The 27,712-nt window shown below is 38.1% G+C and overlaps 1 protein-coding gene across 1 annotated transcript in view; it reads right to left on the bottom strand.

Moving 5' to 3' along the window:
• Nucleotides 1-27,712, bottom strand: part of TAFA2 (TAFA chemokine like family member 2) — a 379,759-nt gene that overhangs the window by 97,241 nt on the left and 254,806 nt on the right. Inside the window, exon 2 of the mRNA XM_063115654.1 lies at nt 19,720-19,826. Coding sequence (XP_062971724.1) covers nt 19,720-19,826 — 107 coding nt within the window. The remainder of the gene's footprint in view (nt 1-19,719; nt 19,827-27,712) is intronic.

Below are 27,712 nucleotides of genomic sequence, written 5' to 3'. Positions count from 1 at the left end.
TTAGATTCTGCCCACAGACGTGTGGCAGCCACAAAGACATGTGCTTAGATCTCTCTCAGAAGAGCCCATTGCAAAGAACATAGTTAACTGACAACTAAGCAAGACAGGAATGGGTTGCTACCAGCCAATAACTAAGCGTGGCAGCCTGCTTATTGGACTTTCTTCTTTTCTTTTTCTTTAACTCAATATGGGACTCATAACGGCAACCTTTGCTCAGGGATTCCCAGTTGGCCTGGACAGGACTTTTGCAAAACTATGCTGAACTTTGAGACTCTTCCTACTCGATCTTCCTTGCTTCCTTCCCCTCTTACACAGGCATCTGACCCACATCATGGTCAGAAGGTTCACTCTCTCCTACTCCTACACCCTCTCTCTTTATACTTCAAAGGCATTTTCCCCAATAAATTTCTCGCACATTTAATTCTGTCTTGGAGTCAGCTTCTTGAGAAAGGCATTTATAAGAAAGGAAGACTGAAGGAAAAAAGAAGCCACCTAATTTTTACCTGCTTCTGGCTTCAGAAGTGCTAAGGTAGGATAATACGGTTGTCTGTGGGCTTTTGCAGCATGACAGAGTGTCTAGCAGTGTTGGCAGCATTCAGCCTCCCGGGCCTTTGTAGTATCATGAGGAAATTGGGTCCTGGTTTCCTGCTCAGTGGCAGGGGAAGTGATTTCTAAAGCAGGAGCAGGGCTTTAGCAACCTCAGCAGCATATACAACCATGAGTTCTGTGTAACAGTTTTTTTTTTGCTCTTCCACCTCTAGGGGCAATAATAGTTTTCTGAAATTACAAGAGTCTAGGTAATAGTATCACTATTCCTTATTTCCTTCTCAAGCCCTTTAGCACTTTTTTCACAAATTCCTTATTTTAAACCACCCTATTGTGATTTCCATTTTCCTGACTCGATGCTAAATGATATTTGACCCCCAATATTCTCATTTGTATTAGCTATTAAAAGAAATTAATATTAAATGTGAACAAAAATTATTGCTCAAAGTTTTTATATTAGTATTAACAAACAAAAAGTCTCAAAGGAATTTAATAACCAATATTTTGTTAAGAAATTTAGGGTGCATTTATATAATATTTTTCCTTGCCCCAATTAAAATATATGTTTAAAGACTATTTTTAGACACATAGGTAAATTCTCATCGTTTACTGCTAAGTGAGAAAAAGAAAAGCAAAGTTAAATAGGCGCTTATCATATGACGCATGAGGTTCACTCCTAGAAATATATCCTGGCGGAATTTTGCACAAGTGACCAAAATAGATGTACAATAATGTTCATGGCAGCACTTTCAATAACAACAGCAATGGGAAAAACACAAATGTCCCTTAACAGTAAAAAAGATAAATACATCTTAGTATATTCATATAATGGAATCCTATATCACAACATGGATGAATCTCAAGAGAAAATGTTAAGGCTAAGAAGCACACCACATTGAAAAAAAAAAAAAGAAAGAAAGAAAGAAAACATGCTATAGTAGGATTCCATTTTTACAAAATTACAAACCAAACAAAACAATATTCTATTTTTTAGGGGTAGAAAGTCAGGAAAGATACCACTGTGGAGGAAGGGGTTATAGTCAGGGAGATGCATAGGGAGCTTTGAGGGGCTGAAAATATTCTATTTCTTGTCCTGGTTGATAGTTGCACAGTTACTCAGTTTATATTTATTCTTTACAGTATAGATATGTGTTTTATGTACTGCTATGTGAATATGACATATCTTATCATAAAAAAGAGAATTAAAAAAAGGATAAAAAAGCAAAAATCCAGGAAAATAACAACTCTATCTGCATGGTTTAAAGCAGAATCACTAACTCAGAGCAGGATAATCTCTCACAACTAGTCTGTAGTAATAAGTGTATGAATAAATAAATGAATGAACATCAGGCTCTCAAATATGTATAGTATGTTCATTAATTAAACCAGATAAAAATATGCCCAAATGTCATTTAATAATTTCTGTATGAGACAGATGGCAGGAGCACACCCAGAGACCTCACCAGCCAAGGTCATACCTTGCCCAGCAGACAGCAGGAGCACACAGGGACCTCAGGAGCTGAGGGCAGCCCTTGCCAACAGATGGCAGGAGCATGTGAAACCACAAGAGCTAAAAACAGCCAGTGCTGCTGCCACAGACATCGCTGCCATGTGGGTGGTCCACCACCACTACCACAGCAGCCACCACTGCCAAGCAGGTGACCCACCAACAACTCGACTGCACTGAAAGAAGGAGAGTCACTAGCAGAGCCTGAGGAAAGAGGTGAGCAAGCACAGACACATGACCCCGTGGTCCAACCCACAGGGGGAATTATGCTACCATACATGGTAGCACACCTCGGGGAGGGAGGTACATGCACAGACCATGCTACTGCCTTGATCTGGGGAGAGACATACAAGGAATGCCTGAGAGTGAAGAAACTTAGGATACCCAAATGAAAAGGAAGAAAATTCCCAATCACCACCAAACCATCCCCCAACTGGGGTAAGCAAGGATCCAGGAGGAAACTCTTCCTGTAGGAAAGAGAAAAGAGAAACACCACCCAGAGACACCCATTCAAATTGAGGAGCTCCAGTATACCCCAGTGCAAGCATCAGGGTCACAGCATGTTAGCTGGGGTACCAACAAGCCCACCCAAGGTCACTCTCCCCAGCCAAAGGGCAAAAGGGCACACAGGTGCTTCGCTCAAGAACTCATCCATACCCTTGATGAACCAACAAATTGCCACTAATTCCAGCAAAGAATCACTAAGTGCCCCAGTGCCTAAGCCACAGAGGCACTCATATGCAACAACAACACAGTATATGGCTGAAGTACCCACATGGAGACTACACTACTGTGTCTACCTGGAACCAACACTAAAATACCCACCTCAACAGACAGTATACAGTAAATCTACAAGAGGAAGTCTCTATCCACAAAGCCCACTCCAGAGTAAAATAAAAAGTAACTGCTCTACCAGGTAACCAGACATCAACATAGAGACACTACAAACACCAAAAAAAGAAAAGAAAAGAAAATATGACTCCACCAAAGGAATACAATAATTCTCAAGTAACAGCCCCCATAGAGTAGGAAACCCTTGAAATGACCAAAAAGGAATTTTGAGAAACAAACTTAAGGAAATTCAATGAGATATAAGAAGACTCAGTTAGACAACACAATGAAATGAGAAAAAACACCAAGGATATGAAGTTGGAGATTTACAAAGAGATTAAAACCTTTATAAAGAATATAGCAGAGCTCTTGGAACTGCAATATTCATTCAGTGAAATAAAAAACACACCAAGAGCTTCAGCAGCAGATTAGAGCAAGCAGAAGAAAACATTTCTGATCTTGAGTACAGTCTTTTTTAAATAACCCAGGCAGACAAAAAAAAAAGAGAGAGAAAAGAAATTTTTAAAAAAGGAAGAAAATCTAAGAGAGCTAGCAGACAAACTTAAGCACAAAACATCTGAATCATGGGTGTTCCAGTAGGGAAGGAGAAAGGAAAATTTATTGAAAACCTATTCAACGAAATAACAACAAAAAAACTTTCCAGGTATAGGGAGGAACAAGAACCTTCAAATCCAGGAGGCTCAAAGATCCCCAAAAACACTCAATTCAAAAATGTCCTCTCTGAGACACATTACTATCAAACTCACAAAGCCCAGAGAGAAAGAGACATCTTAAAAACAGCAAAAGAGAAGAGTCAAGCCACCTATAAGGGAGTCCCCATCAGACTAACAGCAGACTTCTCAACAGAAATTCTATAGGCCAGAAGAGATTGGAATGACATATGCAAAATACTAAAAGAAAAAAACTGCCAGCCAAGAATACTATACCCAGCAATTCCATCCTTCATAAATGAAGAAGAGATATTGTATTTCTCAGACAAACAAAAACTGCAGGAGTGCACCACCAAATGAGCAGGACTACAAGAAATCCTAGGGAGTCCTACATCTGGAATCCAAAAAACAATAATCACTACCATGAATACACAAGAAAGAACAAAACCCACTGTTAGAACAAAAAAATCAAATGAGAGAGAGAAACTATATCTTACCACCTCAAAAAAACAACAAACACCAAAGAAAAACAATAAAAGGGGAAGGAAGGAAAAAAAAGGTATTTAAGACATCCAAAGAAAAATTGACAAAATGCTGGGAATAAGACAATACCTTTCTATAATAATTCTAAATGTAAATAGATTAAACTCCTCACTCAAAAGACACAGACGATTGATTGTATTATAAAGCTATACCCAAATACATGCTGTCTTCAAGAGACTCACCTCACCTGTAAAGACACACACAGACTGACAGTGAAGGGATGGAAAAAGATATACAACACAAATGGAAACAAAAAATGAGCAGGAGTAGACGTTCTTATACCAGGTAAAATAGACTTCAAACCAAAAGCCATTAAAAAAGACAAAGAAGGACATTATATAATGATAAAGGGATCTATCCAGTGAGAAGAAATAACAATCATAAATATACATGTACCCAACACTGAAGCTCCCAGATACATACAGCAAACACTAGTAGACCAAAAGAAAGAGATAGAGCCAAATATAATAGTTGGAGACCTGAACATCCCTCTCTCAGCATTAGACAGATCACCCAGTCAACAAATCAATAGAGAAACACAGGATTTAAACTAGACCTTAGACTAAATGGACTTGGAGGATATCTACAGAAAATTTCATGCAACAACTACAGAATATACATTCTCATTAGCACGTAGAACATGCTCCAGGATAGACCACACTTTAGGTCACAAATCAAGTCTCAAAAAATTTTTTAAAATTGAAATTATTTCAAGTACCTTTTCAGATCACAACAGATTAAAACTAGAAATCAATAAAAAGAGAGACTCTAAAAATTATACAAACGCATGGAAATTAAACAACATGTTCCTGAACAACCAACCTATGGGTCCCAGAAGAAATTAAACAGAAAGCAAAATACTACATGAAATTAATGAAAATAAAGACACATCAAACCAAAACCTGTGGGATACTGCAAAATCAGTACTAAAGAGGGAAGTTTATTGCAATAACTGCTTACATCAAAAGAATAGAAAAATTTGGAGTTCCAGTCAAGATGGCAGAGTAGATGGTTCCGAGTGTCTCTCTCTCCCATAAATCAATGAATTTGCAACTATTAAAAAGCAGCAACAGGAGGCCCAAGATTGGCATGGGAACAGGTAAGAGCTACATGCCATGGGACCTCAGTCAAGGCCAGTGCCCTCCATCCAGAGAGGTCTGAGAGCTACAGGGCCCAGACACAAACCCCAAGTCAGCCGTGCTGGAAAAGGCAGGCACAGTGGGACCTGCAGCCCTGGTCAATTCCCACTGCCCAGAGAGGCCTGAGAGCCACAGTGCCCACATGCCCCCAAACAGCAGCACTGGAAAAAGGCAGGCACCATGGGACCTCCAACCCAGGATGGTCCCGCTGCTTAGAGAGTCTTAAGAGCCACCAGGCCCACATGCCCTGAGTTAGTCATGCTGGAAGAGGCAGGCACTATGGGACCTCCAGCCCAGGTCAGTCACCACTTCTTAGAGAGGCCCAAAAGCCACCAGGTTCACATACCCCAAGTCAGCTGTGCTAGAAGAGGCAGGTCATGTGAGACCCCCAGCTCAGTCCAGTCCGCATTGTGCAGAGAGGCCTGAGAGCTGCTAGGCCCATATGCCCTGAGTCAGCTGTGTTAGAACAAGGAGGCACAGCAGGACCCCAAGCCCAGGTCAGTCCTGCTGCCCAGACAGGTGTGAGAGCCACCAGACTCACATGCCCCCAAAAAGCTGTGCCAGAACAGGCAGGCATCATGGGACCCCTAGCCCTGGCTAATTCCTGCTGCCCAGAATTAGCAGTCCATTCAGGATCCAAGCCAGACATCAGGGCGAAATGAGTGGACCATGATACCCCCTGGGACAATGAAAAAACACCAGAGGAAAAATACCAGAAACATGAAAAATCAAGAAAGTACATCACCACCGAAGGAAAATAATAGCTCTCAAGCTCTAGATTCTATAGAACAGGAAGAATTTGAAATGATTGACAAGGAACTTAGAGCAACAATTCTAAGGAAACTAAATGAGAAACAAGAAAACTAAGATAGATGACACCAAGAAATAAGAAAAAATGTACAGGATCTGAAAGAAGAAATGTACAAAGAAATCAATGCCTTGAAAAAGAATGTAGCAGAGCTTATGGAGCTGAAGGAGTCATTCAATGAAATAAAAAACACAGCACAGAGTCTAACCTGCAAGCTGGAAGAAGCAGAAGAGAGAATTTCTGACCTTGAAGACAGGTTGTTTGAATTAAAACAAGCAGACCAGAAAAAAGAAAAAGAATTTTAAAAATAGAAGAAAATCTAAGAGAGATAACAGACAACATTAAGTGCTCAAGTATCTGAATCCTGGGTATTCCAGAAGGGGAGGGAAAAGGAAATGGCATTGAAAATATTTTCAATGAAATAATAGCAGAAAAATTCCCAGGAATAGGGAAAGTCACAGATCTTCAGATTCAGGAGACCCAAAGATCCCCAAAGATATTCAACCCAAAAGGTCCTCTCCAAGACATGTCATAGTCAAACTGGCAAAACTCAAAGACAAAGAGAAGATCTTAAAAGCTGCAAGGGAAAAGCAGCAAGTAACCTCCTACAGAGCCCCAATCATAATAGCATCAGACTTTTCATCAGAAACCCTAAAAGCCAGAAAAGAGTGGGATGATATATTCAAAATACTAAAGGACAAATACTGCCAGCCAAGAATACTTTACCCAGCAAGGCTTTCCTTCAGAAATGAAGTACAAATAGGATAATTCTCAAACAAAAACTACGAGAGTTCACTACCACATGACCAGACTTACAAGAAACTCTCAAGGAAGTACTGGGTTGATACCTCAAAAACAACCATCAGTGACATGAATACTCAAGAAAGAACAAAATATACCAGCAAAACAAAAATACTAACAGGAAAGAAAAAAAAATGCTTTATCTACCATTCCAAGAAACCAACAAATACAGAAGACAACCAGAAAATTAGAAAGAAAGGAACAAAAGCTACTTAAGACATCTAAACAAAAATCAATAAAATGTTAGGAGTAAATCAACACCTCTCAATAATAACTCTAAATGTAAAGGTATTAAATTCCCCACTTGAAAGACACAGACTGACTGACTGGATTAAAAAGATGGACCCAACAATATGCTGCTTTCAAGAGACTCACCTCACCTGTAAAGACACACATAAACTAAGACCAAAGGATGGAAAAAGATATACCATGCAAATAGAAATGAAAAATGAGCTGGAGCAGCTATTCTTACACAGATAAAATAGACTTGAAAGCAAAAACCATAAAAAGAGATCAAGAAGGCCACTATATAATGATAAAAGGATCTATCCATCAAGAAGACATAACAATCATAAATATATACACACCCAATGTTGGAGCAGCCACATATATAAAGCAAACACTATTATATCTAAAGAATGAGATATACACTAACACCATGATAGAGGGGACCTGAACACCCCACTCTCAACATTGGACAGATCATCTAGGCAAAAATTCAACAGAGAAACACAAGATCTAAACAATACTTTAGACCAATTGGACTTGGCAGATATCTACAGAACATTCCATCCAACAACCTCAGAATATTCATTCCTCTCATCAGCACATGGAACATTCTCAAGGATATACCACTTGTTAGGTCACAAAGCAAGTCTCAGCAAATTCAAAAAAGCTGGAATTATTCCATGTATTTTTTCACATCACAATGGATTAAAGTTCAAAATCAATAACAAATGAAACTCTGGAAACTATACAAACACATGGAAATTAAACAACATTTACTTAGTGATATATGGGTCCAAGAAGAAATTAAATAAGAATAAGAAATCAAAAAATTTCTTGAAACTAATGAAAATAATGACACATCACACCAAAACCTGTGGGATACTGCAAAAGCAGTACTAAAGGGAAAATTTATTGCATTAAATGCTTACTTCAGAAGAATGGAAAGATAGCAACGTAACACTTCACCTTAAAGAACTAAAAAAACAAGAACAATCCAAACCCAAATTAGTAGATGGAAAGAAATAATTAAGAACAGAGCAGAACTAAATGAAATAGAAACCTGAAAAAATGATACAAAAGATCAATGAAACAATAAGTTGGTTTTTTGAAAAGATAAATAAAATTGACAAACCTTTAGCAAGGCTAACAAAGAAAAGAGAGAAGACCCAAATAACAAAAATTAGAAATGAAAAAGATGATATTACAACTGACACCTCAGAAATACAAGAAATCATTAGAGACTGCTATTAACAACTATATGCCAACAAATTTGAAAATCTGTATGAAATGGAAAAACTTCTGGAAACATACAAACTACCAAAACTGAGGCAAGAACATATAGAAAATCTGAACAGACCTATAACAATAAAAGATTGAAGCTATCATCAGAAAGCTCCCAACAAAAAGAAGCCCAGGACCAAACAGGTTCACTACAGAGTTCTACCAAACCCTCAGAGAGGAACTGATACCAATTCTCTACAAACTGTTCAAAAAGATTGAAACAGAAGCCATTCTCCCAAACTCATTCTATGAGGCAAAAATCACCCTGATACCAAAACCAGACAAAGATACATCAAAAATAGAAATCTAAAGGCCCATGTACTTTATGAATATAGATGCAAAAATCCTCAATAAAATACTAGCTAACAGAATACAGCAACACATGAACAAAATTATCCACCATGATCAAGTGGGATTCAACCCAGGGATGCAAGGTTGGTTCAACATACGCAAATCAATAAGTGTTATTCACTACATCAATAAAAGCAAAGATAAAAACCATATGATCATCTCTATAGACAATGTAAAAGATTTGACAATATTCAACATTTGTTCATGATAAAGACTCTACAAGTTGGTTATAGATGGAAAGTATCTCAACACAATTAAAACCATATATGATAAGCCCACTGCCAATATCATCCTGAATGGAGAAAATCTGAAAGCTTTTCCCTTAAAAACAGGAACAAGACAAGGATCTTCACTCTCCCCACTTGTACTTAACATAAAATTGGAAGTACTAACCAGAGCAATCAAGCAAGAGAAAGAAATAAAGGGCATCCAGATTGAAAAAGGTGAAATCATATTGTCCCTACTTGCAGAAGACATGATTCTACATATAAAAAGCCTAAAGGCTCCATGAAAAAAATCTTAGAGCTGATGAGAAAATTTAGTAAATTTGCAGGGTATAAAATCGACATGCAAAAATCAGTAGTGTTTTATACTCCAATAACAAACTAGCAGAAAAAGAAATCAAGAAAACAAGTCCATTTATAATAGTCAACAAAAAATGAAATACCTAGGAATCAATTTATCCACGGAGGTAAAAGATTGCTTCAACGAGAATTACAAATCACCACTGAAAGACTCTAAAGAGGACACAAAAGATAGAAAGACTTCCCATGCTCTTGAATTAGGAGAGTTAACATTGTGAAAATGTCCATACTACCCAAACTAACAGATTCAATGCAATCCCCATCAAAATACCAATGACATTCTTCACAGAAAAACAGAAAAAAAATCTTGACATTCATAAGGAACAATAAAAGAGCCCAAATAGCCAGAGCAATCCTGAGCAAAAAAATAAAGCCAGAGGCATTACATTACCTGACTTCAAACTATACTACAAAGCTATGGTAACCACAACACCATGCTACTGGCATAAAAACAGACACTCAGACCAATGGAATAGAATAGAGAACCCAGAAATCAACCTACATACTTACAGCCAACTGACCTTTGACAAATTCCACAAGAATATAGATTGGGGAAAGAATGCTTCTTCCATAAATGGTGGTGGGAAAACTGGAAATCCATATGTAGAAGAATAAAACTAGACCCGTACTCCTCGCCATATGCCAAAATCAACTCAAAATGGATTAAAGACTTATATATAAAGCCTGAAACTATAAAACTCCTACAAAGAAAACAGAGAGGAAACACTTCAGGAAGTACGACTGGGCAAAGACTTCATAAGACTCCAAAAGCACAGGCAACAAAGGAAAAAGTAAACAAATAGGATTATATCAAACTAAAAAGCTCCTATACAGCAAAAGAAACAATTAGCAGAGTACAAAGACAACCTAGAGAATGGGAGAAAATATTTGCAAACTGTGCATTTGACAAGGGATTAATATCTAGAATATATGAGGAACTCAATTTAACAGTAAAAAAAAACAAGTAACCTGATTTAAAAATGAGCAAACAAGCTGAATAGGCATTTCTCAAAGGAAGATATACAAATGGTAAACAGATGCATGAAAAAATGTTCAACATCACTCAGCATCAGAGAAATGCAAATCAAAACTAAGCTGACATATAATTTCATCCCAGTTAGACTAGCCATTGTCAAAAAGAAAGAGAATAACAAATGTTGACAAGGAAGCAGAAAAGGGGGAATCCTCCTACACTGTTGGTGGGACTGTAAATTAGTGCAGCCATTATGGAAAACAGTACAGAGGTTCCTCAAACAACTACAGATAGAACAGCCATACGATTCAGCAATCCCACTATGGGCTATATACCCAAAGGAATGGAAATCATCATGTTGAAGTGATACCTACACTCTCATTGTACCCCAGGCTCTATTTACAATAGCCAAGAGTAGGAACCAAACTAAATGTCCATTGACAGATGACTGGGTAAGGAAAATGTGGTATCTATACACAGTGGATACTACTCTGCCATAAAAAAAAGAATGAAATTCTGCCATTCACAGCAACATGCATGAACTTAAAGAAAATTATGTTAAGTGAAATAATCCAGACACAGAAAGAGCAACACAGTATGTCCTCGCTCATAAGTGGAAGTTTAAAAAATAAACAAATAAAAAAAAACAGAAAGAAAGAAAGACAACCATCACAATAACTTGTTTAACTTTCAATAGGAGAGAATAGAACTGATGCCACCAGAAGTGGGAAAGGTGGAGGTGTAAGGGGGGTTAATGAGAAATTGGTAAAGAGCCATAAAAAATGATTACATTGTGTAATGTTGAATATACTAAGCATCTTCATAACATATTGCACACAGACATTGATATTCCATGCTGTACTCCACAGATATGTATAATCAATTATATTTCACTAAATTTTTTAAAAATCTGATTTCAGGGAAAAAATATCTATGTGGAAGAATTATGGGTAACTTGACTTCTCTTCTTGGCATTTTTCTTTCTTTCCAAAGTTTCTCAAATAAACATTTATTACTTAAATAATTCAATAAAATACATAATAAAACATGTTATTAAAAGTCCAGAATAGAGTCAGTTTATGTCTGGTCATTTTTCTTTCTTTTAGGACATTAATCCAATTGTTTGCATAATCAGGATTCTTAAAACACTAATTATAAAGCAGTTCTTAATCTTTGGTGTACATCATAATCAGCTGCAAACCAGTCCAAGAGAACCTAGTAATACCCCAGGAAAATTTGATCAAACAATTTCAACTGTTAGAAAACCAGCATTCTAAATATGTCCCCAAAGGATCTCCTCTGTCCACCTCTCCAGGCTAATTGAGCACCAACATCCTCTCTGCTCTTTGTTATCCAGCCACAGCAGTCTTCTTTCAGCACCAGAGAATTCTTCCTTTCAGGTCTCAGCACCTTAGCAGAGACTGCTGCACCTGCCTTGATGTCCCAGTCCCAGCCTCTACCTACTTAATTCCCACTCCCCACTCGCATCTCAGCTCAAATGTCTCTTCACTAAGGAAGTCTTCTCTGAAGCCCCTCCACCCATCATACAGTTTATATTCTCTTACCACTCTGAAATTTTATCTTTACAACACTTTAATACCATTCGTACTTAAATATGTAATTATCTGATTAATGTTTTTCTCCCTCAATGTACTGTAAGTTTCCCACTAGGGCATAAAGCATGTCTGTTTTGCTCTCTTTTGTATCTCCAAAACTTGACTTATCAGGCCCTCACTATATATTTTGTTCCCTGGAGAATTGGTTGGATGAATGAATAAACTATCAAATGAACCAACAAACAAATGAAGAGCTACCCCCCCAAAAAATTAATGGCTATTATTTCACCCAAGCTTTAAACTAAAAATCACATTTATTTTATAAAGAGAAATACCACATGTCCTCACTCATAAGTGAGAGCGAGAAAGAGAGAGAGGGGGAGGGAGGGAGGAAGGAAAGAAAGAATCACAATAATACACTGAACTCTCAAAAGGAGAGAACAGAACTGAGGTTACCAGAAGTGGGAAAGGGGGAGGCGGAGGGAGCATAAGGCACGAATTGGTAAAGGGCCACAAAAAAATGATTACATTGTGTAATGTTGAATATACTAATTATACTGATTTGAGCATCACATATTACACACAGATATTGACATTCAATACTGTACCCCACAGGTATGTACAATCAACTATGATTCCATAAAAAATAAAATAAAATTTGTTTCTCTGCAAACAATTCCAGAATTTCATTCAATCAAAAGTTCTAACTCAAATTAATAATTACCTTGCATTACAAGAGGATAATATATATTCAACCTTAGCTAATCAAACTAATTTTGGGGGGTTTCTTTTTTTGTATAACTCTCAACTGCGTGCTTTTCTTTCACAAAAAAATACAGATCCTTTTCCAAGCCAAATAACCAATGATTACTCTTTTTTTTTTTTTAGACTTAGTTTGGATATGGAGGATAAGGAAAATAAAGACAAAAAAAAAAGCCTTCTAAAATTAATGACTATATCTTTCTATAGGAAACTTGGAGTCCTAAACAAAAATGTTTCTTCTCTGATCCCCAATATCTGAAGTTGTACCTAACATAATTGCTTCCAAGGGGGAAATACTGCTTATACTTTCTGACTGGCTGCCACAGTGCTCTGAGTTAATCCCTCCCTGAAATACACAGCTCAATATAATTGTAAGAATTCAGGACAGAATCTTTCCATGGCAGTTTGAACAGTGAACTTATTTGTCTGTGTGTGTTAGTTCCGAAAACACAGAAGATTGTATTAAGAAGATGACAACAATTTCTGATTTTTAGATATCTAGTTTCTAAAATCCAAATGTTCTTAATTTCTACAGTGTTACCGCATCACGTTCAGAAAGCAGAGTAACACAATTCTACATTTGTTCCTCTTGAGAGCAGGATATTATTGCACTGCTATTTTGGTAGATCTGTTTATATATTCAGTTCTTTCATCTTCTACATTTACCTGTTCTGTAATGACCTATCTACCACTCTCTTCCCTACATCCTCGACTCTATGCACACCATCCTCTCTGCTATTTCTAATTGTCTCCAGGCATTCTTGAAAGTATTCATACCTATCACTACTCTGCCTCAACATTCTTCCCCCAGATATTCCCATGGCTGGCTCCACTGGACACCTTAAATTTTATCCAAAGGCCTTATTTAAAATTATAATCCCTCCCAAACACTTCTTATACCCCTTTCTGCCTTCCTATGTTTTCCAGAGCATTCATACTGCAAAACACACCATTCTATTTATTTTTCTTATTATTATCTATTTTCCCACTTCTAGAATAAACATCCTGTGAAGACAAATATTTTTGTCTCTTTTATGTACTGCTATATTCTCAGCCCTTATTGCAGGTGCTTGAAAATTATCAAGTAAACAAACAAATTCTCCATTAGAAACATTCAATCTACAATATTCCTGCAAGATGACCAATAGACCCTATGAGTCTAGGAGTACTTGTTGCCAGAAAGAGAATGATTTTACCAGAGAAACACTAGCAGTCTCACTAAACATAAAGCCACAACTCCTGCCTGATCAGTCTGGACGCCTCATAGCCTTAGACCAGCACAAAAGAAAAGGAGTTAAGTGTTGATGGGTAAATGACTGTGAGGAGGACTGCAGCTGCTGGGTACTGCCAGGCACTCAAGATAATTCACCAGGGCATCTCATGGCATTCCCGTGCTCAGTTATAACTACCAAAGTGTACATACAACAACCACAGCATTAAGAGCATAGGAACCCAGGGCTCGGAACTCTTATTATAGCATCAGGCAAGCCTCCTAGACAAGTAGAAGTGCTAGCTGAAGGAAAGGGAGTTCTAGAATGGCTAGGGGGTGGGCAGATGATGAATGTCAATAATGGCCTTGGTACAAACTGCATTAGTAGAGGCCCCAGTATTCCTCCTCAAATAAGTTTTCTTGTAAATTATGACCAATCAGAATCTTGGATAAGCTTTGCCTGGATGAAGTGACCTTAAGAGATAAGCAGGTAGATCTGAGGGCTATGAGGAGTGAACTGCAGTGAAATATAGCCATTGGTACACTGCCAAAATCCTTTTATCAGCTGTGCACCTTTCCTCCACTTGCTGTGAGTATTAGCTGATTACAATTCACAGCCACCCTCTTTGGAGATTTTCCCTCTGCTAAAGAGGAGCCCTGGAGAGACTACTTCCTACCATGGGGAACAGACCAATAGCCAATGACCAATGGACACAAGAGTAGAAAAGGCCTCAAAGAGCCTCAAAGAGCCACCATCTCCGTGGAGCAATTCATGTTTCAGAGCTTCCCCATAGGACTAAACTAGACTATTCTCCAGCTAAGACTCTATTTGTGCTTAGTTTTTAATCTCCTGCTCTATCCTTCTTCAGCCACTCTCCTTCTCCACAGGACACTCTTTCAACAAACCATGTAAATAAGAATTCCTGGCTTGGCTGTGCTTCTAGGGAATCCTACCTAATACATGCAGCATATGTAAATCATCTCTGGAAGAATGCATCCAAGTCACAGGCCTTAAAAATTCACACAAATATGATTCCAATAAACATTAACTAAATTTAGAAGATAGTCACAAAAACCCTAGAATAAATAAGATATCAAGAGAGAGAGAGTCACTGAGAAAACACAAAAATTTCATAAAAAAGAATCATCGAATATGAAAAATATATATATATATAAAATATAAAAAGAGGAAACTAACAACTTGAATGAGAACAAAAAGATGTTAAAAGAAAGCAACTTAACAAGAAAAAAGAAGAGCTTTTAGTGCCACATAATAAAATTAAAATTTAAAATGTAGATTAAAGAGCAGATTAGACCCAAGGGAACACAGAATTAGTATAGTAGGAAGAAGATATAAATAAATATCCCAGAAGATAGCACAGAGAGACCTGAAGGTGAAGAATATAAAATAAAGGTTGAAATACAAAGGGAAGCAGGTGGAAAAGCTGACATACACCTAACACATAACCAGGCTTCTAGTTTAGCAGACACAGTGGTAGAGAAGCTATATCTCAAGAGATAGTGCCTAAAATTTTTCAAAGTTCAGGAGAGACATCAATCCATAGTCTCAGGAAGTCAGCTAAATCCCAAATAGTATAAATGAAAAGAAATTCACTATCATGGTAATAAGGAGCAAGACTGCCTAGGTTTGAATTCTGCCTCTAACAGCTACTAACTAGGTAAGTCGGGAGAAATTAATTAACTTTTCTTTATAGTTTCTGATGTGTAAAAATGAATTTTAAAATAGTACCTCTCTCAAGACTATTAAGATTAGATGAGTGGATATCTGTAGTGTACTTTAGTGCTATTGGGCTTCTAATAGCCATCTTTATTACTCTTATCTTGAATGCTCACCAAGGTGTTCTTGATCAGAAACTGATTTTTTCTTAGTTACCTCACAAAAAATAGTAAGCAAATCAGGCTGCCTTGCACGGACTTACCCCCTGATGGAAGCTAAGTCAAATTTTCTATAATAAGTAGTTGTACACTCTATAGGTAAGTAACAAAGAACAATGGATTTTTTTCCATTTCTGTGCAGGAAAAAGATAACCATTCCCCTCCCATCCTGAAAAGAAAATCTTTTGCCCCTTTGAGATGGGATGGAAAGAATACTATGTCCTCACCCTAACTATTTAGGATGTAAATACTTATACATCTTTCCAAGGACCAGACACACACCAGGTATCTCCAGGGTCTGGGCTTCATACCTAGGGAGATAGACTCCAGTGTTTCTTGGAGCGTTCATTTTTTGAACATGCCCTGAAACTTAGGTATACCTTACACTTATTATTTTATGTGGAAAATAGCTCAAAAGAGGGCATTTGCATGGGAAATATAAAGGAAAGAAAGAAAGGCTGAAAAGAAGGAAGGAGGAAATGGGGGTTGGTGGGGCGAGGAATGGTTATCTCTTCCCTGTACAGAAACGCAGGAAATCTTCATCCAAAACACCAGGGGCAGGCAAAAATGGAACAGCAAAATGACACAGAACTGTGTCTTCTATAATGTACTAGGTTTGGCAATTTAAGTAAATTTTTTGACACGATGTATAGTTTCTCATGTTCATGAAGTATTTTCTTTGCAAGAAGGAAGAAAAGATCTTAGTTTTGGAGTTACCATAGAACATAATAAAACTTAGAAATTCTTAAAAGTAGCTTTAAAATAGTATGTAATATACACTGTGGGCAGTCTTTCTGAGTGATCGTCTTAGAGACCCCATCACTTGTCTTTGAAGATAAGAAATCATCTTTATCATAAACATTTGCTGTGCCAGGCTGACACCCATAATTCCTATGAATACCCTCACTTCTCTCAATTCTTCTTTCACAGTCTGAAAACAGGCACTAGGGTAACCATCAGGGATAGTAGGGATGGTGAGATGGTGTGTGTTCTCTTGTAAAGCCTAAGGCACGGTCTGGCCTCAATGGTTTGCAGTTCATTTAAAAGATTAGCACTTAAAGTTCTGCTCAAGATGGTGGAATAGACAGTCCCCAGCATCACTCTCTCCCATAAATCAACCAATATACAACTATAAAAATGTAACATCAGCCAAGCTGGGGCTGCTGGAGCTCAGGGAGGAGAGAGGAGGAGAGAACTACGGAGTTCACAAAGGCGGGAGAAACTACAATGAGAGGAAGAAAAAGCTGCTCTGATCATTTTGGGCTGCAGATGCTTTAAGGCTCGAGCTGATGAGTGCATGAAGCAGGAGCCAGCAGGAGCTGCAGCTGTGTCCTTCAGATGGAGTTAATTGGAGGCGGCAGGGGAGAAGAAAGTTTTGGTGGCCCCCAGGACAGCAAGACCATTAATAGGGTTCCCATGGACCCATGCAGGAGCGAGGAGCCAGGACACAGCTGAAAAAGGGGAACCATTCAGAGGCCAGTGAGTCATTGCAAGGGACTGGCACAGGGCCCGTTCCATGGGAAGTGTTTGGAGCATGGGTGGTGGGGGAGACGGGCCCACCTGGAGAACACTGGGACACAGAAGGACAGTCGATCTGCCCCCCAATCAGCACAGGACCATTCAGAGGAGACTGGTCAGGAATGCAGAATGCATGGGGTGCAGTTTGATGAAAAAACTCAGACCCAGATCAGAGATTCTACACAACCCAGGTGCACCAGGTCTATGGAGAGCCAGAAGTACCTATAAGGTCAACCATTAAACACTGAGCTGCACAAAAAGCCTTCCCTAGGGAAACAGCAGCAAAGCAGCAATCTCACAACACAGCTCAACCACAGAGCTCAAGTACTCGGTCCCACAGGAAGTTTCCCCATTTTAGAAGTAAGCAAAGGACAAAAAATTAGTTCCAGCCCAGCACACCACCAGCACCTTGGGATCCGCCAAGGGACATGAGGCCTGGAGCCAGGGACCGGACCCCACTCCCACATCCAGGCATACTGCCAGCCCCTTGGGGCCTGCCCAGGGACCCAGGACATGGAGAAGTGGACCAGACCCCCCGCCTACAACCAGGCACACCCTGCCAGCACCTCAGGGCCCACCCAGGGACCCAAGACACAGAGAAGGGGACTAGACGCCCCTGCCCACAACCAAGCACACTTCCAGTGCCTCAGGGCCCTGCCCAGGGGCCCAGGGTATGGAGCTGGGGACTGGACCCCCCTCCCACAACCAGGCACACCACGCCAGCACCTCTGGGCCCACTTGGGGACCTGAGGTATGGAGCCAGGGACCAGACACTTCCCACAACCAGACACACTGCCAGCACCAAGGAGCATGCCAAAAATATCACCTTCATGTGGATGGCACACCACAGCCACCACAATAACCATAGCTGCCGCGAAAGCAGCTAACACCACAGCCACCACGCAGATGGTCCACCAGCCACCGGAGTGCATTGACACAAGGAGAGTCACCAGCAGAGATAAAGAAAAGGATGTCTCTCTCCACAAAGCCCATTTCAGAATGACAGAAGAAGCATCTGCTCTATGATAATATTGGGGGACCTGAACATACCTCTCAGCATTTGACAGATCATCTAAACAACATATCAACAGAGTAGCCATTATTCTTTCAGAAGGAGAGAAGAAATCTAGGGTAATTAGAGGGGGGAGGGGGGAGTGAAGGGGGATGGGGAGAAATTGGACAAGAGGCAGAAAGAATAATTATGATTTGTAACAATATATATGCTAGTAATATTGATTTGATCAACATATCTCAGTGTTGAACCCCCAAAATATGTATAATCGATTTTGATTCAATAAAAATTTCTTAAAAACAAAAATAAAAAAGACTCACATTTAACACTACTTTGTCCTAGGTCTGGTTCACTGTTGACGATTTGGGGCCACAGGCAATGTTCTTTTCAATACATTTTTAATTTTACACTGGCAGCAATTATTAAAGAGAATTTAAAGCCGATTTGTGGACGAGTGTGTTATATTAAAGAAAAGGAGAAAATATTTTTTTACACTCACACACTGTGGGTTGAAAACAGGGTGGTGAAATATAAGGTAGTCTTCATAAAATTCTGTTTTGCAAGACACCTTTTTTTTGGTTTAAAATACAGGGTGAGGAGATTTGTCTTATAGAAATCAATCCCTCACACCAGATCTTTCCTTTCCCTGTTGTTAATGTTCCATATAATGCTAATTAAATGGACATGCGTAACTAATTTAAGTGCTACAGAATTCAAAGCAGTCTTAATTCCCCCTTCACCCAAAAATAGCATAAGAAAATAAGTTGCTAGTTTCTAGGCTTTAGAGTGGACTCAGAATTGAATTGTAAAATCATATTTCACAGAAAAATCTAAATTGACTTCTCAGTTTATGAATACACGATTATGGTAAGGATGGTTCAGAAATAACTCTATTTTAATTCATTTGGAAAAGGCAGTTATTCATTATACTGAGTCTTATGGCCAGGAAAGAGGACAGAAAGGGCATAACTTTGAGCTGTCGAGCTCAACACATATGTATAGAACAAATATGCTCACTCTGTTCTATGGCAGAAAGGAGCCTACTGACACTACTAGGGGTCGTGTCCAAAGTGGTAAGTCTGGCATAAAGAAACATGACCTACAAAAAGCATTGAAAGTAAATTTACATATATACATATTATTAAGATGTGTATTGTTAAAGATGCTTTCTTTTTGAGGATGACTGCAATCTGAAACTCATCGTTATTCCATGTCAACTCAACATTTTAACATCACTATCTTAAAAGGGGAGGAAAGGCAGAGTTACAATGCCATATCCTGTGAACACTATTTGCAGAAATGGAAGTAATCCCGAAAATATCAGGTTTCTCCTATCAAAGTCATCTCAAGAATAACTCTCTGCGTTTGTACTTAAAGAGAATCGCCGGGAGGGAACCCAAACCTAGTAAAATTTAACAGACCACTGAAGACAGAACATAACAGTCAGTTTTAAGAGGAGTCATCTTCTACAGATAATTGAGAGAGAAAACAGAAGTGCTTACCTTTATGATGGTTTGCACTGGATACAACTTTCCCCCACAAGGTTATAATAAATATGATTATTAGCAGTTTTCCTTTTGTTGCTTTCTGTAAGTATCTCTTACTCATCCTGCAAATAAAAATAATAACAATAAAAATCCTAAGAATGTGAGATCATTGCTTTACCATCATTAATTGTGCTACATGTAAAGCTTCCCATGACACCTTACCCCATTTAACTCCTGAAGATTGCATTAATTGTATCCAAAATGCTGTTCACTGTATATAAACTATGAATAGAAAAATGAAAGTTTTCCAACAAAGTAGCTTGATATGATGCAAGAGGTAAGCCAAGCCCTGCCTCAATCAGTCTTCATCTGCTTAGCAATAGCTAGCTAAACCACTTTGGAAATATTACCGTTTTTCTCTCCATATAAACATAGATTTAATTTATTAACACAATTCAAGGCACAGTCGTTTACATAATCTCTAAATAAGTGCCTTATTATTTTACTTTTTTTCTGAAGATTCTTTTTTCAATGCCAAGTCAAATTGTCAGGGTAAACAGCTTAAATAAAATTGCTTAAATGAATTCCCACACAGACTGAAGTCACTTCAAATCTATTATTTCTAATGTACCTTTAAAAAATCGTCTGGTAACATAGCTTCCTTATTGCAAACTAATCTGACCCATCCAATGTGCACAACTCTGCTACTGGAGACAGTGTTGCTGGCATCCACCTTGCTGTACTTTATCAGAGTAAAATGGAAAAGTAGAATGAAAAATATCAAATTCACATTTTTGAGTTTAGCCCAAAAACTCAGGAAAGCAAAAACTGTTATAACAAAATAATACCTGCCTATAATAAAAGTTCAGCACCTGCTTTCTCCAGCACTTTATACATTATTTCACTTGTTCTTCAGAACAAATTTGGGATGTAGGTATGGCATCTACATTTTGTAGATGATGAAACTTGGAACTTTGCCTGAGGTCACACTTAATGATAGAGTAAAAGTTCAAATCCAGAATTGTCTAATTCCAAAATCTTTACATCAGCCACCACATTGCTAAGGGGTAAGTGAAACTGATATAAAATAAAATCCATCTGCATTTATTTATGAGGGAGATCAAACATGTCTGCCACCCTGTGCCTTTGAGATTCTATACTGAATTCCACTTTTGTTTGACCTGCAGATTCTTGCCTGCCCTGGGTCTACTAATGCAACTTCCTGGGGTCACTTTCTGACCTAGCCTGATTCCTCTTCCTCTTGAATTCTTTAAGTTACCCTTTCTCTTACACCTTCACCTTCAAAACATTCATCTCCAAAAATATGACTCCGTGGTAGTAACGATGGCTGTACAATTTCAAAGAGGAATCTTTCACATGAATAAATTAATGTACTATATATTTTAATATAGATATATGTAACATTTCTTAGCTGGGAGAAGTTGTGCACATTAATTCAGACGTTGAGAAGGCAGTATTGTATGATTTAAAACATGAACTCCTGAGTCAGACTGACTGGTTTGAGTCCAGACTCTACCAGCTTCTCATTATGTGACCTGTACAAAATTTTACTCTTTTTGGATCTCCTGGCTCAGTTTCTCCTGCAACTTTCTGAATCTCCTTCTTCAGTTTTTTCTACCGTAATATGGGATAATGTACATGAAATGTCTGGCCCACTGACTGGCATGTACAAAGGGTTCAATAACTATAATATTAGAGAATATTCAGTCATCTGATACATTTGATCCTTAAAGCACTTGGGAGTCTAGTCCTATTCATGAGATGATTGAAAGGAGTTTTAATGGCACCAACAGCTGCAAACTCTCCATGGACCTTAGTCTTATGACATGCCAAAGATAACATACAAGGGAATAGGTGTTTGAGCTTTTAGATTAGACTGTTTGGGTTTAAAATCAGGCTTCCTGTGTACTGGCTATATAAGTTTGAACAAAGTACTTAATAACTCAGAATATTTTAATTGTCAGTAGATGAGGATAATAATAATATCTACTTCAGACTGTTGTTGGTATGAAGATTAAATGAAATAGTCCACGTAAAGAGTTTATCATGATGCATAGCAGATAATAAATGATCAATAAATGTTAACCATTACTATAACCATTACTCAATTAGACCAGCATTTTCCTAAGTGTGTTCTGCGAGGTATCTGTTCCATAAAATGTTAATACAGTATTAGTGAAAAACAAAAGGGAAAATATATTTGTAAAATTCTGGGTTCAACAAATTTAGCCAGACGTTTTTAGCTGAAACATTTTCCAGGGAAAGATACAGGATACAACTAATCCTCAGGAAGACTCTTAGAGACATGTTGAACTATAACCATAATCTGGTTTAGGATGAGGATACTTCAAAAAGTTCATGAAAAAATTGAATGAAAAGATAATACAAATCCCTTTATGAACTTTTTGAAGACCCCCTCATGCTCTCCCTCAGTAAACCAAGTTCCCCTTTTAAATCTTCGATTACACTGCCTTAGTTTCCGCTCATCATTCTTACTGTTAGTTTTGCTTTAAGAGTCTCCTCTTTTTCCCACATTTTTCCAATCATCCTGCCTCCACTTCTGCATCCAATCCCTGCAGCCTTATTGCACTACATATCATAGAACAGAATGAACACAAAACTCATCTGACAGGAAGAGCTGCTTAGCATAATTCTTGATAATAGCTTTCCCAGAGCAAATGGCCTCTACTACAAGGTCAATGACCCATCATTTTTCCATACCATTGTGCACTTACTGAATGGGATGACAGAACTGACAGCTAGTCAAACTGATAACAAGACATATGGAAACAGAAACACCCACAAAGTCACCAGGCTGTCAAAATAAAGAAGGAAAGGAGAATGCAGGTCAACATTTGGAAGGCAGCAATGACTACTATTTTTTCCCTCTTGTACCCACTCCCACTCCCATCCAGTCAATTACCATGTCTGTCAATACTACCTCCTGAACATCTCCCAAGTGCATACACTTACATCCATCGCTACTTCAGTTTAGACCACAAAATTTATCACTGGCCACAGCATTCTAACTGGACTTCCTGCCACCCATATAGTCCTCCTCCAGACCTGAGGGCAGAGTCTACGTCTGCTTTTTGCACAGCAATATTTGCAATTTTTAGTATTTTGTAAGTGCCTGGTAAATGCTGTTGACTGAAAGTCATCATTCTCTATGATATAGCCAAATATGTAACTATGATCATAAGACACCCTTGCTTAAGACCTTCACATGAGTCCCATGTATGCTCAGAAAAAAAGACCACAATCTTCAGCAGGGCATAAAAATCCTAAAGCAGTGCCTTGGGTTGAATGTTCCCCCAAAACTTAATCCCCACTGTAACTGGTGAGGGTGGGAAATCGTATTATGGTAATTGAAAGGTGGGGCCTTGAAGAGGTGATTAAGTTGATGGTTTAATGATAGTCGTGGGTGTGGCTCCTTTAAAGGACAGCACATGAAGTGCTATCTCTCTCTCTCTCTCTCCTCCGCCATTTTCAACCATGGGAGACCCCTGCATTGCTCTAAAGCCACCACCAAAAAAAAAAACCCTCATCAGATGTGTTCCTTGGAATTTGGACTTCCCAGCCTCTAAACTATAAGCAGTGAACTTCATTTTCTTAAATTACCAGTTTAATGGTAATTTCATTCCACTACATTTCACTGCCTTCTAAATTACCCAGTTTAATGTATTTTATTATAAGCAGCAGAAATGGACTAATACAAGCAGAGTGAAGAAGAAAAAAAAAACCTCTTTTTTGTGTCTCTAATGTTATTTTATGCCATTCCTCCCCATCTCTTATCTACACAGACTTATAGTCTATTACAATTACTAAATTTGCTCAAAGGTTCCCAGCTAAATTTCAACTCCACATCACCTGAAGCATATCAGCCATTCACCCCCTCCACACCCACTCTTTAAAATGGTGCAGGTTAGAATTCCTCCTGTGAGGATTTGTTCAAGACTATGTTGAGTGCCCTTCCTTACGCACAATAGCGACTCGCCACACTGTATTATAATCCATTTACCTACCTCCATCCATCACTCTCATATAAGATTTTTAATGATAAGGACTGTACCCCACACATTTGTGGATATGTAGGGCTTGATCCAAAATCCAGCTTAATAAGTGGCGAATGAGTATTTGTTGAATGTTAGTGGTGCTTTACAGCCAAATCTATTGTGTAGTTTCAACATGAGGAAGAAGCAGGTGTATGTCATCTGTTTAGGATGAAAGCAGGAGAGGACAAACAGGAAGAAAGTGAGAAAGGAGAGGCTATTGAAAAGACAGGGAAAGCTGAAAAGAAGGGAAAGTGAATGGAGATATCTAATATTAAACATGTTTTATTCTGACTTTTAAATAACTAACAGGTTTGAGCAAAGGGAAATGTAGTGGAGTGATAAAGAATTTTTGACAAAGGGGCAAAACCAAAGGAAAAATCCCAAAGGAAAAAAGCTGAATGGTACATTTCTTCTTGACCTTATATGAGACCACGGGAGAAGGGTCCATTGCCTTCTTATTCTATTTGCTAACCACCAGGTCTCAGGTCAAAAATTTCCACCACAGTTTAGAATTGTCACATTCATCTGTAAAAACAGCAAAATTTAAGTGAATTTTGCAGCAGCAAAAACTGAGAGGAAAAAAAAAAAACTGAAGGATAACTACACGTAGAAAATGAAACCTTGAAATTGCTCCCCAAGCAGGAGCAGCCCACGAGGAGCACACAGGAAACGGGGTCTTTGAGAAACAGTAACCTTGGCAGTGAAGGATGTTGAAGTGAAAAGTTGTCAAAGTGGAGGATTGACAATTAAACCTCCTGGGCTTTCTCCCAGTCTTCTCTTTCGTGTTACATGATTCAGTTACAGTCACTGCGATTTAGACTTTTGGATTATGTGAAATCCTTCCCCTTTCTCCAATGTTAAAAGTACATATAATTGTAAACAAGTAAGAACCAAAAAAGTGTTATGCTATGGGAAAGATAGTTTCCACCTAAAAAGAAAAAGTTTAACTGGTCTATACAAAAGAACATGGAAAGAAAAAAAAAAAGAGGGAAGACTGATGTATAAAGGAAATAAAAGTGGGTGCCTAGAATCCAACCCCCCTTGAGCTCAAGACACCCCTGTGGAAATAAAGGTCACATAAGGTGATATATTGAAAAGTCTTTTTAAAACATTTCTCTACATCCTTCTAATATTCAGACAAACTTGGAGTTAACTAATTACAATGGCCTGGAGTAACAGACAAATCTAGTACAGAAATCAGCCCTTAGGATAGATTGGTCCAATCGACAAGGCAAGTGCCCTTTCTCTTCATAGATACCAGAATGATCTTTATAAAATGTAAATCACATCACATTACCCCACCATACCCACCCCTTGCTTAAAATTCCAGAATGTACTACTCATTGAAATGAGAATAAAATCTAAATTTCTTACTGGAGACAAGGTCCAACACGATCTCTTCTCTCAAAATCTCTGTTCCCCTCGTTTCCTATGCTTCAGCCACACTGGCTTTCCCTTTGTCCCTGTGCCAATTTCACTGTAGATCTTCCACTACATTTCACTGCCTTGAAGGCACTCTCTCAGTCTTTGCACAGTGATCTGTTTTTCACGGTCATCTCCACAGAGATCGCCTCCTGACCCATCCTGCCCTCAAGAGTCCAGAGAGACTCACCCAGAGTCTCTCCCCTCCCCCCACCCAGTATCCTGTAGTATTTTCTCTACTTATTACAATCTAAAATTATCTTATTCACTTGATACATTTGCTTCAGTCTTTATTTTATTCTTCCTATTAAAATGTAATTTCCATGAGGGTAAAGATCTGTCTATGAATCACTGTTCTAGCACTTAGCTCATCACCTGGATCATAGATCATTATGATATGTTCGATAAAAAAAATAGGTGTGTTGGTTTTATAATCAGAATAAAAGAGATGAGTCTTTTTAATGGAAAAGTTTCATTACTTCTTTTAATTTAAAAAATGAAATTTATATTATATTCAGCAACTAGGAAGGGCGATGGCAAGAACAGTATACATATTGGTGGGGTGATAAAAAATGAACTTAGAAAAAGAGTGAGTGGGAGATAAAGAAATGGAAACAGAGACTAGATTACTCTCTCAAGAAACATGCAGAGAAGGGAAGTTAAGATAGACTGGTGGCTGGAGAGAACTGAACAAGGTGATGGCAAAGAGCCAGAAGAAAGGGGGAAGTTAGATATCAAAGTGAGGGTAGATTATGAAGTTAACTTCCAAATAGGGTCAAAGGATAGGTAAAAGTTTTTGTAAAGGCAAAGCATCCTACAAGCATAACATTATTATTACTTTTAATTATCATATTTTTATCAAAACAAAATATATCCTCTGAAACTAAATCATTCTTTATTCTTGCTAATAGGTTGTTACAATAATCCCATTAAACAAGACATCTAGAGCCACAAGTTTCACTACAAGTTTGGTTTTATCCAATGATAATGTCAAGCCTGACTAGCACTTTATGATAAATACTATGGCTGTATTTAGTATATATAAGTAAATTACTGAAATAGCAATTATCTTTGAGGTCAATACTGATACCAGTATTGAGGTAGATAGATACTGATAGAGTTTGGATGTGTTGTCTCCACTAAAACTTATGTGGAAATCTGATCCCAACTGTGACAGTGTTGGAAGCTGTTTGAGTCATGGGGGCAGATCCCTCATCAATGGATTAATGCTCTCTCTGGGGGGTGAGGGTCCTGAGTAAGATCTCACTCTGTTAGTTCCTGTGAGAGCTGGTTGTTTAAAAGACCCTGGCACCTCCCCCCTCTCTCTCTCTTGCTTCGTCTTGCCATGTGATCTGCTTGTACCCACCAGCTGCTTGTTGCTTTCCACCAAAAGTAGAAGCAGCCTGAGGCCTGTGCCAGATGCAGCTGTCCCAGAATAAGCTAAATAAATCTCTTTTCCTATATAAATTACCCAGTCTCAGGTATTTCTGTTATAGCAACACAAAATGGACTGACAGATACATACATAGATAGATTGATACATAGATACATAGATGATAGATAGGTAAATAGGTAGATAGATATTAGATATAGATGAATATTAAAGTACGAGATTCATGTATGTATGTATTCTATATATTTAAGAATATAAAGTAACAAATTTAAGAGATAATCATGTAACTCATACATGTAATCATATAATTATGTATGTGCTTATATCATCCAGAAGCTAAGGTGGTCAATTTTAATAATTTTCATTATTACCATTTATTTTGTTTTCATTCAACATCATATATTCAATATCATCACATTACAGTATTTCAGGCCACACATACCAAGTACATTATCTGAACCAAGAGCTCCCAGTTTAAGAACTAGTGTCTGAATTTCCCATGTTGTAAACTATCATCCAAAGTTTATAAAGTTGTGTTTTCATATGCCAGTCATATCATTAGCCTAATTAGGTCATTTTTCTTCAGGTTATCTCAAAACAAAGATTTTTTAATCTAATCAGTTTCTTAACTCTTTCTGAATTGAAACAATTGCTTTGAAATGTTCATTATATTTAATATATCAGTGTTTTGTGATGAATCTCCCTTTTGGATTTTGTTCAACGAAGAAGTCAACCCTGGAGATTTAGCCAAAAAAGCTCTGTTGGTTTCTAAGGATTTCCTGGAAGCAAATACAAACCTCATTTAAGAACCACAATTACCTGCTTCCTTCACCCAAATTTTATACCTCTATTCATTTCCCCACAATACCTCAATTTTGATAGGCACAAAAACCCAGGAGCACTATTGCTTTATGTCTAGCAGTGGATAGCCAGACTGTTGGATTTGTGCAAATGCCTTTGCCACCCACAGATTGAAATAATTTGGAATAGAAATGTATTATCATTTAAATGATTTCCCCAGAAACACACAATATTCTAAGGCTCCAAACAGTAACACCCAAAAAAGACTAAAATGCTATAAGGCAAAAAATAAAGCAATCATATTTATTGAGCACTA

This window comes from Cynocephalus volans, chromosome 12 (assembly GCF_027409185.1).
Source record: "Cynocephalus volans isolate mCynVol1 chromosome 12, mCynVol1.pri, whole genome shotgun sequence".
NCBI classification, from domain to species: Eukaryota; Metazoa; Chordata; class Mammalia; order Dermoptera; family Cynocephalidae; genus Cynocephalus; species Cynocephalus volans.
The sequence above is the reverse complement of the archived record's forward strand: the minus strand, read 5'-3'. Positions and strand labels throughout refer to the sequence as shown.